Here is an 11,816-nt window from a genome sequence, read left to right on the forward strand (position 1 = left end):
TCTGGAAAAAATTGGTGTCCTGTTTTTCTGCACCCGGTACATCCAGGTGCAGAAAAACCTAACAACTGATAATCAGGTGGAATAAAATGAACACATGAAAGTACGCCTTAATTTCATTGCCCTTGATTCATACTCTGGACCATAGTTGAGGGATAGGTCTAGGCATAGTCCTCGCAGCACAGAATAGATTTGCGCGTGGCAGAGGCCAGAGCTCAAAAGTCAGGATACCAGATACAGGTAGGTGGTAACTCAGGGCAGGGGAAAAATGCCTGTTGTCCATGGAGGGGAAATTCCCGTCCCAGAAATCTAGATTAAAAATTAATTAATAGTATCCTTTTTTAAATATCTGTTTGGAGCCAGTCCGTATGACTTTAATGTCTGCCTTTGGGGTTCTATGTTACAAGTCCATAGGGTGCATGTATCCTTTGTGAGCTTAATAACATATTGAAAATTCTATAAATCCTCACTCCTACATCCAAGTACTCTCAGGCTACAATTCTACACTATGCTCTGTATGAAAAACAGCTCAACATTTTCAAAATTCTGCAACTCTGCATTGATTTGGCTTGCAAATTATATTTTTGGAAATTTTCATGTATTAACTATTTAATTTTAATACTTTAGGTGATTGAAATTACTGACGAAGAAAGCAAGATTTAGCACCAGGCAACTGAAGTCAGTGCCATAAGAAGGATTACTTTGAAAAACTGGAGGACATCCAGCATTCTACGTTTAAACAATTTCCAAAATCTAGGTGTGGCGAGGAAGTGGGAGCTGAGGAAAGTACTATACTGTAAGTGAAGTCTCTAATTTAGCATTTCATTAACCCAGAGCAAAGCCATATCTGTGCACAGAATAACCTCTGTTGCTGGTTGCGTGTCATATAACAAAACGTCAGAGTAGACGGAGATTCTCACATCCCACTCCTGATCAAGTGGAATATCCCATATGAGAGGTCCTGGTGAACCCAAACATGTGTAAAGAGCATAGGAGACAAGGAACATCCCTGTCGGACGGCAAAGACTCGGTAGACTGTATTATTGAGGCGCATGCTCGCTAGAGGGGCCACATACAAGAGCTTAACAGCAGCGCCACTGGTTCAGCAAAGGAATCCCATATTGCATATGGTACTCCATTAAGGTGTCAGAGATTTAAGCGTGTTCCCTGGTGTGGCATAAAGCCCGATTGATCATGGTGAACCACTGTTGCAATTACTGTCCGCAGGCAGATCGCCAGGGCGTTCGCAAGGACCTTAGTCTCAATATTAAGCGGGGAGATAAGTCTATTAGACCCACATTCAGTTTCCGGTTCATCCTTTTTGGGATGACCGCCACCTTAGACGTTTTTTGGTCCTCTGGGAGACACCCTTATTTTCATATACTCTGGAGGTACTCCCTGATTTTATCCATCATGCTTTTATATAATTCTAACGGGAGCTCATCAGGTCCAGTCGCTTGCCCTGTTTGCAAGGTTCCTATTGTCTAATTTATTTAGTCTACTTTCAGGTCTTGGTCTAGTGCGTCTAGGTCCTTATTTGTTAGCATTGGCAGGGTCAGGTCTTTCAGGAAGTCTCTCCCAGTATTTCCGTCCCCTTGTTGTCAGTGTGTATATGCTCTGTTGTAATCGTCTTATCCTTCCACAGGATGAGTCAGTCTTGTCTGGGTCTCTTTCCTGTTTCCCGGCACTTGAATGGCACGCCCAAACACTCGAGAGAGCCGTGACCCACCAGTAGGCTTTTGTGGTGCGCTTTTGTCCTGAATGTAGGGCTGCATACAGTAGGGCACCCACTCTGCCTTTTCTTTGCCTTTTATAGTGCTGCATTCAATAGGGCACCCACTCTGTCTTTTCTTTGCCTTTGCTTGAAGATCAGCAGTCCCAAGGTAGCAGTCACACCTGGCCTGTCATTACGTGCAGCTCCTCTGGAGGCCCGACCGTCAGCAATTGAGCCCACACTGTGGCCGGCTAGACCACAGGTGTAATCTCAGACAGGGTGTTCGACACTGGAGTAGTTGTAGTCCCTCATGGGCCTCTGACACAGAGTAGTCAGAAATTCAGCAGCTAAAAGCCCAACACAGGCTCCAGTAAGCCAGTAGAATCAGACCCTGTTGTGTTAGGAATTCGGCAAATGCAACCATGAACGGGGCATTGCCAGCACACAATCGTCCAACTGGGCCTCAACAATCACGTTGTCGTAGAGTTTTATTTTCTGCCTTGAACAGCTGGGAGAGTCTTGGCGGGGGACGAGGGGGTCCCTCAGACTAACTGGTCCTGCTGGATGGCTTTCCGGCCCGCCCTACAAATAACGAGGATGTGTCGGACCTTGCTTCTTCCAGGACAGCCTTGTCCTCCTGCTGGATAGTCAAACTCCCTTCCCTTTCTCACCAGACAGGCAGGCTTCTAGGCAGACTTCTAGGCTCTTCAGGACAGATACACAGCTTCTCCATTAAGTAATTCAGCCTGCAGGTGATGTCCCTTCAACTTAGAAAAACTGTCAGGCTGACACCATCCCTGGTGGCACAGCAGGCACCTGAGTACTTTGTAGAGCACATTATTACTAGGTAACAGAGGACTTTGAACTGGGGTATAAAAGAGGGATAGATGGTCCCACTTGTATACACAACTGGCAGGCAGGAGATGCAGTTTACACTGTCGCACTCTCACATTGCATTTATGCTACGCGCACCAACACCCTAAACATGCACTTGATGTTATTGCAAAGTCTGGGCACAGGTATAGAAATGGAGCATTACATGGGTGTGTCAGTAGAAAGCCACTCCACTGACCATGATGCAAAGATCTCATCAGGCTATTGATCCTTACAACAGGGTGCATTGCCACCACCGCTCTAGCTGTTAAACCCATGACAGTCCTCTGCCTTAAATGAGGGCACACTTGGTGTGACCCACCAGGTCAAAGGACCGGTCCAAGATCTCTCATAGTCCCTTGTTAGAGGTTGCACAGTACTGGGGTGGCAGAAAAATCTCATGTAATTGTTTTGTGGTAGATTAATCCCAGTAACATGCAGTTACAAGTTTGACGCCATGGACTGGGGAGTTTCCACGAGGAACACATTCTTCTGCCTGTCAAACCACATGCCATTCACTATTTCATAGTGTTTTACTGCTTTTATTTACCACTAGTTTTAAGCAGGTGGTAGATAAAAGCATGTGGTTGGTTGGGGAGAGAGGGGTGAAGCGGGGGAGGGAAGGGTAAAGAAATGTCCAACAAAGGGAAGAATTGTGTGTTTCCCCCAGTTTGTAAAAAAACAGCATATGTCTTGGCTGCTTCTGCTGCACCCAGAGTCTTGTGCGTCTTTTCAGTCTAATTTTCCTGTCTGGAAAAAAAGGGTGTCCTGTTTTTCTGCACCCGGTACATCCAGGTGCAGAAAAACCTAACAACTGATAATCAGGTGGAATAAAATGAACACATGAAAGTACTCCTTAATTTCATTGCCCTTGATTCACACTCTGGACCATAGTTGAGGGATAGGTCTAGGCATAGTCCTCGCAGCACACAATAGATTTGCTTGAGGCGGAGGCCAAAACTCAAAAGTCAGGATACCAGATACAAGTAGGTGGTAACTCAGGGCAGGTGGAAAAATGCCTGTTGTCCGTGGAGGGGTCATTCCCGTCCCAGAAATCTAGATTAAAAATTAATTAATAGTATCCTTTTTTAAATATCTGTTTGGAGCCAGTCCATATGACTTTAATGTCTGCCTTTGGGGTTCTATGTTACAAGTCCATAGGGTGCATGTATCCTTTGTGAGCTTAATAAAATGTTGAAAATTCTATAAATCCTCACTCCTACATCCAAGTACTCTCAGGCTACAATTCTACACTCTGCTCTGTATGAAAAACAGCTCAACATTTTCAAAATTCTGCAACTCTGCATTGATTTGGCTTGCAAATTATATTTTTGGAAATTTTCATGTATTAACTATTTAATCTTAATACTATAGGTGATTGAAATTACTGACGAAGAAAGCAAGATTTAGCACCAGGAAACTGAAGTCAGTGCCATAAGAAGGATTATTTTGAAAAACTGAAGGACATCCAGCATTCTACGTTTAAACAATTTCCAAAATCTAGGTGTGGCGAGGAAGTGGGAGCTGAGGAAAGTACTATAATGTAAGTGAAGTCTCTAATTTAGCATTTCATTAACCCAGAGCAAAGCCATATCTGTGCACAGAATAACCTTCATCTAAAACATCATGTAATCCCAGAGAGGAAGCACACACTGCATAAAAGAGAGTTATAACAAAAGGTTTCTTCTGCAGACCATCAAAGAAAAGACGCTGAGAGAAGACTCTGAAGCTGACACGTTAACAACCAAAAGATTGGAAAATCACCTTTGTTCAACAACCGTTTTTAGCCAGTTATGCAAGTTTGAGACTGTCTGCCTCGGGATAGAACACCTCGACCCACTCTGCTCACTCTTGCGAAAACCTTAAAAATTCACCACTTTATTGTGTTCATGACCATCTCAGAGTGTTTCCTTTTTATTGTGTACTGTTCTGTAATTCTATGTAAATCGCCTCAACATTATCTGCTGTGCATGAGGGATATGTAAAACTGTTAAAGATAAAAATGGATTAAATGAGCACTGTTGCGCTATAGCTAATGTAAATAAATCCTCGTCTTCTGAACTACAAATCTTAACCTTACATCAAACATAGAAAGGGTAGAAGGAACTGATGTTCTGCGTCTAATGATCCACAATAGTACTGTGCACGTTCTAACGCCTTCAGTTACTGCCATTACCTCAGTGCAAAAAGGTCCTTATCAGTTTAATCATTACATATCAGACTAACACCTTATCACTGCATTGCTAAGAACCTATACAAATAGATTTGAGAAAATATTCAGTCACAAAATAAGTTGCTGCCGGATAGGCTATAACCTAAAGACTATTATCTGCTAGAAACATTTAGACATGTGTTACAGGGCTGCTTCCAGACATATTTTGCTCAATTCAAGTGTTAAGAAGATTACACACAATGTCTTTTAGAGATAAATGCTGAACATTATCTAAACAAGCCCAACTATAAAATCAGGTTCACTCTTACCGTGGCATATAAGCAAGAGAAAACTAAACATAGAGATATTAACTCTAGGAATGCACCTTATAAAAACACGGACTGTGAGAACAAATTCAGTGTTCAAAACCGCCTCAATCAAGGTAAAATAACCTAAGTTGGGAAAAAAAGTTACATGTGCCAAAAAAGATACATAAATCTTATCTCACAGAATTTGACAGAATGCACATTGGGGGAAACAACTTTCAGTGCAAAGTATGCCAAAAAAGTTTCACGCGTAAATCTTATCTCACTGAACATATGAGAATCCACACTGGGGAAAACCACTCTCCGTGCAAAGTATGCCAAAAAAGTTTGGGGAAAAACCTTATCAGTGCGCTGAATGCCAGAAATGTTTCAGTGACAAAAGAGGACTTACTATACATACAAGGACCCACACTGGGGAAAAATCTTTTCAGTGCTCTGAATGCCAAAAAAGTTTCAGCCGTAAATCTTATCTCAATGAACATGTGAGATTCCACACTGGGGAAAAACCTTATCAGTGCTCTGAATGCCAGAAATGTTTCAGTTACAAAATCAGACTCACTGAGCATATAAGAATCCACACTGGGGAAAACCCTTATCAGTGCTCTGAATGCCCAAAACATTTCAAACTTAAATCATGTCTAACTGCTCATTTGAGATTCCACACTGGAGAAAAACCTTATCAGTGCTCTGAATGCCAGGAAAGGTTTTGTAACAAACGAAGCCTTTCTCGACATGCAATAACCCATTCTGTAGAACAACCTTATCAGTGCTCTGAATGCCAGAAATGTTTCAGTGTAAAAAGTAATCTCACTCAGCATATAAGAATCCACACTGGGGAAAAACCTTATCAGTGCTCTGAATGCCACAAATGTTTTCGTGAAAAACGCATTCTCAGTCAGCATATAAGAACCCACACTGGGGAAAAACCTTATCAATGCACTGAATGCCACAAATGTTTCAGTGATAAACGTAGTCTCAGTAAGCATATAAGAACCCACACTGGGGAAAAACCTTATCAGTGCTCTGAATGCCAGAAATGTTTCAGTGTAAAAAGTAGTCTCACTCAGCATATAAGAATCCACACTGGGGAAAAACCTTATCAGTGCTCTGAATGCCACAAATGTTTTAGTGACAAAAGCGTTCTCAGAAAGCATATAAGAACCCACACTGGGGATAAACCTTATCAGTGCACTGAATGCCACAAATGTTTCAGTGATAAATGTGGTCTCAGTCAGCATACAAGAACCCACACTGGGAAAAAACCTTATCAGTGCTCTGAATGCCAGAAATGTTTCAGTGGAAAAAGTAGTCTCACTCAGCATATAACAACCCACACTGGGGAAAAACCTTTTCAGTGCTCTGAATGCCAGAAAATGTTCCGAAACAAAGGAAGTCTTTCTCAACATACAATAACCCACACAGGGAAAAACCCTTATCCATGCTCTGAATGTGAGAAATGTTTCAGTTACAAAAGCAGTCTCATTCAGCATATAAGAATCCACACTGGGGAAAAACCTTATCAGTGCTCTGAATGCCACAAATGTTTTAGTGTAAAAAGCGTTCTCAGTCAGCATATAAGAACCCACACTGAGGAAAAACCTTATCAGTGCTCTGAATGCCACAAATGTTTCAGTGATAAAAGCTGTCTCAGTCAGCATACAAGAACCCACACTGGGGAAAAACCTTATCAGTGCTATGAATGCCAGAAATGTTTCAGTGAAAAAATCTATCTCACTCAGCATATAAGAATCCACACTGGGGAAAAACCCTATCAGTGCTCTGAATGCCACAAATGTTTCAGTGAAAAAAGCAATCTCACTCAGCATATAAGAATCCACACTGGGGAAAAGCCTTATCAGTGCTCTGAATGCCACAAATGTTTCAGTGAAAAAAGCAGTCTCACTCAGCATATAAGAATCCACACTGGGGAAAAACCTTATCAGTGCTCTGAATGCCAGAAATGTTTCAGTAAAAGAAGGACTCTCGCTCGCCATATAAGAATCCACACTGGGGAAAAACCTTATCAGTGTTCCGAATTCCAAAAATGTTTCAGCCAAAAATCTAATCTCACTGAACATGTGAGAATCCAGACTGGTGAATAAAATTATCAGTGCTCTGAATGTCAGAAAAGATTCAGAGGTAGAGATGGATACAAGCTCCAACACACCATCAAAAACAATTCAGTGCTCAGAACGCCAGAAAAACATCAATTTTAAACTCAATATCACTCTACATGAGCAGACGCACCCACGGGAAAAACATTACCAACGTTGTGAATGCCCGAAATTCCTATTTGATTGGCACATCCTCACTAACCAAAAGCGACTCCATACTGATGAAAACCTTATGAGTGCTCTGAATGCCAGAAAAGCTGCAGAGAAAAACGCTATCTCACCATGAGAAACTCCACACTGGAGAAAATCCTTATGCCATAAAAGGTTGAATCTGAAAGACCGTGTTATGCTTCATGAGAGATCCCACTCGGGGGAAAAACCTTATGAGTGCTCGAAATGCAAGCAAAGTTTTGGTTACAAATTACTTCTCACTTGTCATGAGCGAACTCACATGGGAGAAAAAAACCTTATGTGTGTTCTGAATGTCAGATAAGGTTTAGTCTTGAATACAATGTCATTTCACTTGAGAGAATTCACACTGGACTAAAGCCTTATACAGGAGGGGAAAGCCAGAAACGTTTTACTCAGAAAGGAGACCTCACTAAACATGAGAAATGCATCCACACCAGGTGAAAAGTAAGGCGTATCTTGAGTTGCAGAAAAGCTTCTAACAACCTGACTTTACATGAGAGAGCACATATTGTAGTTGCAATAGGATTCATCAAGAAACTCTTGCAGGATAACTTAGGCTGCCCGCATGCAACCTCCAAAGAAATTTCAGGCCTGGATTTTTATTAATGTTTTCTTAAATATATTTGCAAATTTCGTCACTTAAACAGGAAAGGAGCTAAAGCAGTCTCTGGACATAAAATAGGATGTAATCATAATCTTTAGATACATTTTCTGAGTTTCAGGAACAATGTGTGTCTTCTGGGTTTAATCCAAACCACTATAATACACATTTTGATTTGATCTGTTTGTACTGGTTTCTATTGCAGACAATAATCTAGATTTAGACCAAGGATCAATCCCACCCATGGCTTTTAAAATCTATTTATCAATGATCTCAATTAGTGTTATCGCAACTAAAACTGTAATAGAACTGATCTGAGAGATGGACCTTCAAGTATTATGCTCAGTCAATTTATTGAACAAACTATGGAGTTAAAATCTGAATAGATTAGATCCACAAGCATCGCCTGACCACTGTATTTTACATCCATAGATTACTTATCAGCACATTTTCTCTAAGTACAATTCAGTCATCTTCTATTTTTGCAGAGTTCGTGCTGGGTCTGTTTGAACTCTTTTAAAATATGGCATTTAAATCCAAAAGTTCAGGAATTCTAGTTTCAAGACTGGTCAAACCTTAATGAATGGTATACCTAAAGATGCCCTTCTGTTCCTACATTTTACAGTCATGGGGGAATCTTAAAGGTGTGACTTCTGGTCTTTATAAAACTTTTTTGCATCCTTTATTTTCACAGCCTCTCTCGCAAGCTCTCCAGTTAAAATGGCAATCTCGCCTATCGGTTACATATTCCAATATTCAATGGGACCAAATCTTGGAAGGGTTGCATAAGGGAGTCCGTGAAGCCCATCTTAAATTTTGCATTTTCAAAATTTTACATGAATGGCATTGGTCTCCAGTCAAATTGCATCATGCTAAATTGTTATCACATACTTTGTGTTGGAGGTGTTCAGCTTCTGGCTGTGATATTACGCATATTATTTGTGAATGTCCTCGTACGACACCTTTTTGGCGTTTTGTATGCAAGACGTTGGACAATGCCATGTCACTCCCTCAGCCCCTTACTCCTCTGAATATTATTTTGCATGATTTTCGTAGCCTTCCGAAGTTTTCTAAGCCGCAAACTCGTCTTCTCCACACGGCTCTGGCCACGGCAAAAATTTGTATACTGCGGCACTGGAAATCGCCTCTGCCTCCTTCGCAGGAAGAGTGGTTGGTAGCAATGATGCAAACAGCTCTACATGAACGTACAATTTATAATTTGCAGGATCAAACTTCCATTTTTCTCCAGGTGTGGTCTCCTTTTTTGGAAGCCACTGTGCATAGTGACTCTGTTTCCACTTCTCCTTCTCTTTTGACTGTTCCACCTTCTTAATTCTCTTCTTTTAGGTTTTTACTGCTCAGCTTTACATTTTTTCTCCTTTACCTCTTTTGTGCTTACTCGTGTTGCTCTGGGATTCTTGCTTACTCTTTTTCTTTTCTTTTTCTCTTCCTTTTCCTTTTATTCATTTTCTTCCTTTTCCTCCTGTTTCCTTTTCTTTATTCTTCTTCTGTAATGTATTTATTTTGATACTTTCTCATTATTATTGTATTTAAGATTATGGAATATACGATATTTTTATGTCCTCATATTTATCATACTTCGTGTAATGCCTTTCCTCATTTGTATTATTTTACTTGTCAAAGATATTACCCTGCTTTATCTTTTGTATCTGTACTTTTATCTGAAAAATCTCCAATAAAAAATTTCAACACAAAAACCTTAATGAATGCTATACCTAAAGATGTCTTTGTGTTCCTACATTTTAATGCGCACCATGATTCAGAAATGGCATGTTTTTGCTTTCGGAGGTAACATTCTAAACATATTTATTATTGTTGCCATCCGAAACATTATCACTAATTAGGAAGATAACATCAAGTGGTCCTGTGATGCTTGCTGGAATGGGAAGTGTTTAATCAAAAGGTGGATTGAATTCAAGGTAGGTGACAATTTAGCAAAAGCGTGTGGATTTTGTATACATTTAGAAATTGTTGATCTCTAAAAAAGGCCTAAATCAGTAAATTGAATTTAAATTCAAGTTTATCATTGTAATCCTATTGTTGCAAAAGATGTGATTGTGAACCCCATGAGGCGGTTCCTTTCCAGAAAGCATTCAGGTGGTAATCATGAGTCAAATAATGCCGAGGAGGTTAAAATATTCAAAATGAATTCTAATTATGCATGAAATGTTCATTGTTCAATATATTTCTTAGTATTTTAATGTGCAGACTTTATTGCTTAAGGAAAATAATTAGAATTTGTTTTTTTTCTATATGTAGGAAGCATTACATTAATGAAATTACTGTATCCCACCTTCTTTCCTTTGTTGTTCTTAATAAACGTTTCTATTGTTGAACTTTAAAGATTGCCCAAAATTAAGAATTGTGCTCTACATAACTTTGCTGTGTTACAGTATGTTGATTTTTATGTACAACATTTGTCTCATGTATATAGCAACTGATTGTTTTGCTTTAATAATCAGCTTATGTTTATTAGGTCTTATTATTCAATAAAATGTTTCAAACACAACAAATGGTAGTTCATATGTATTTACAACTGCAACATTTTTATTGTGTGGGCACTTTCAAAGGGGCCAAAATAAGGTCTGTGGGATGACGGTGGACCACATTGGCATCAGCAGGGAGAGGTTTGGGCAGGTGATTGGGGGTATATGTAAGGGTATAAGTAGGGGGAACAAAGCATGTACATTGTGGAGACTGTGACTCCAGGAGATATTGTGAGGGATACCATGCTACCCTGTAAATGAATCCCCTAGTGATTATTATCAACAAACTTTATTCGGTTTTATAAAAGAAAAAAAGAAAAGTCATACATAAAATGATGAAACATCTTCCAAGTTACAGATTGACAAATATAATATGTCCAAGTTAATCAAAACACAAGATAAAAATTCATGAATTACAGTACAGAAGTTAATCGCAGCTTGACCGGAGTCTAACAGCAACCCGTAAAAAGTTAAGCGTATGCAAAACAGTGTCTTTAGAGAGGAGTTGTAAAAAGATAAGAGCTGGTCTCACCCGCCTAAAACCCACTTTTTTGAGAATTGGAATAATAAATAACTGTCTAGGGACTGCATAAAAACTACAAAACATTATAAAGTGCATCATGTCCGGAGGAGAGGTTAGCAAATAGTTCCTACCTACCCTGGAGAGGCCAACTCTTATATACTGGAGCCATCGGATACTTGAGACATGGTCAAGTGCAAGGCATTCCCGTAGGACGTCTTTGCTACATGTATTTTCTTGCTTAGCCCAAATATTAAGCCACAAATCCAGGGAACGGAAAGCCAGTAAATCTGAGAGAAAAGGCATCCCCAATTCTTCGTGTACAACATAAAACGGGGTGCTTTGTGGAACAGAAAGGGCCATCGCAGGAAAGAGTTTTCAGCACTGTGCACTGCCCCTACCCCAATGTGGCCCAATATCTCACACCCAAAACTAACCTTTGAGATATTTTTGGCTTCATATATCTTCAAAAGAGCCCCTATTGGCTTCCCTCTGACTCTGTTGGCAAAGTTAAAAATAGCTGGAAAAGCTTTCCCTAGATCCCCTTTCTTCCAAGTAAGCAATGGGCACTAACTGGTGGAATCGTCAAACACAACTCCCAAATAGGAGAAAACATTGGTCTTCGGCATTGATGAACGTCCGAGTATAAAAGTGAACTGCTTAGCTTTACGATCTCCCACCTGCATAATGAACGACTTGGCCTGATGAAACAACAGGTCCAAGTCCTCCATTAAAAGGGCAAAAAATTCAGAAGAAGTTGTAGGCCCCTAGCTGTCCTCGCCAAGAGGACTGCGTCGTCTGCGTAGAGAAGGACTGGTAG

The 11,816-nt window shown here is 40.3% G+C and overlaps 1 protein-coding gene across 1 annotated transcript; it reads left to right on the top strand.

Annotated features, from left to right (window-relative positions):
- Positions 1-680: 680 nt before the first annotated feature.
- On the top strand, positions 681-8,117 carry LOC147738067 (uncharacterized). The gene is made up of 3 exons (XM_086952117.1): positions 681-793; positions 3,959-4,127; positions 4,277-8,117. Exon 3 carries the CDS (start codon positions 5,377-5,379, stop codon positions 7,162-7,164), a length of 1,788 nt encoding a protein of 595 aa, XP_086808243.1. The 5' UTR covers positions 681-793; positions 3,959-4,127; positions 4,277-5,376; the 3' UTR covers positions 7,165-8,117.
- The last annotated feature ends 3,699 nt before the right edge of the window (positions 8,118-11,816 follow it).

Source organism: Lissotriton vulgaris, chromosome 1_1, assembly GCF_964263255.1.
Source record: "Lissotriton vulgaris chromosome 1_1, aLisVul1.2, whole genome shotgun sequence".
In the NCBI taxonomy this organism is placed as follows: domain Eukaryota; kingdom Metazoa; phylum Chordata; class Amphibia; order Caudata; family Salamandridae; genus Lissotriton; species Lissotriton vulgaris.

Excerpts from the sequence above, each read along its gene's own strand:
- LOC147738067 (XM_086952117.1), top strand. The coding sequence starts at position 5,377 with ATGCCAAAAAAGTTTGGGGAAAAACCTTATCAGTGCGCTGAATGCCAG.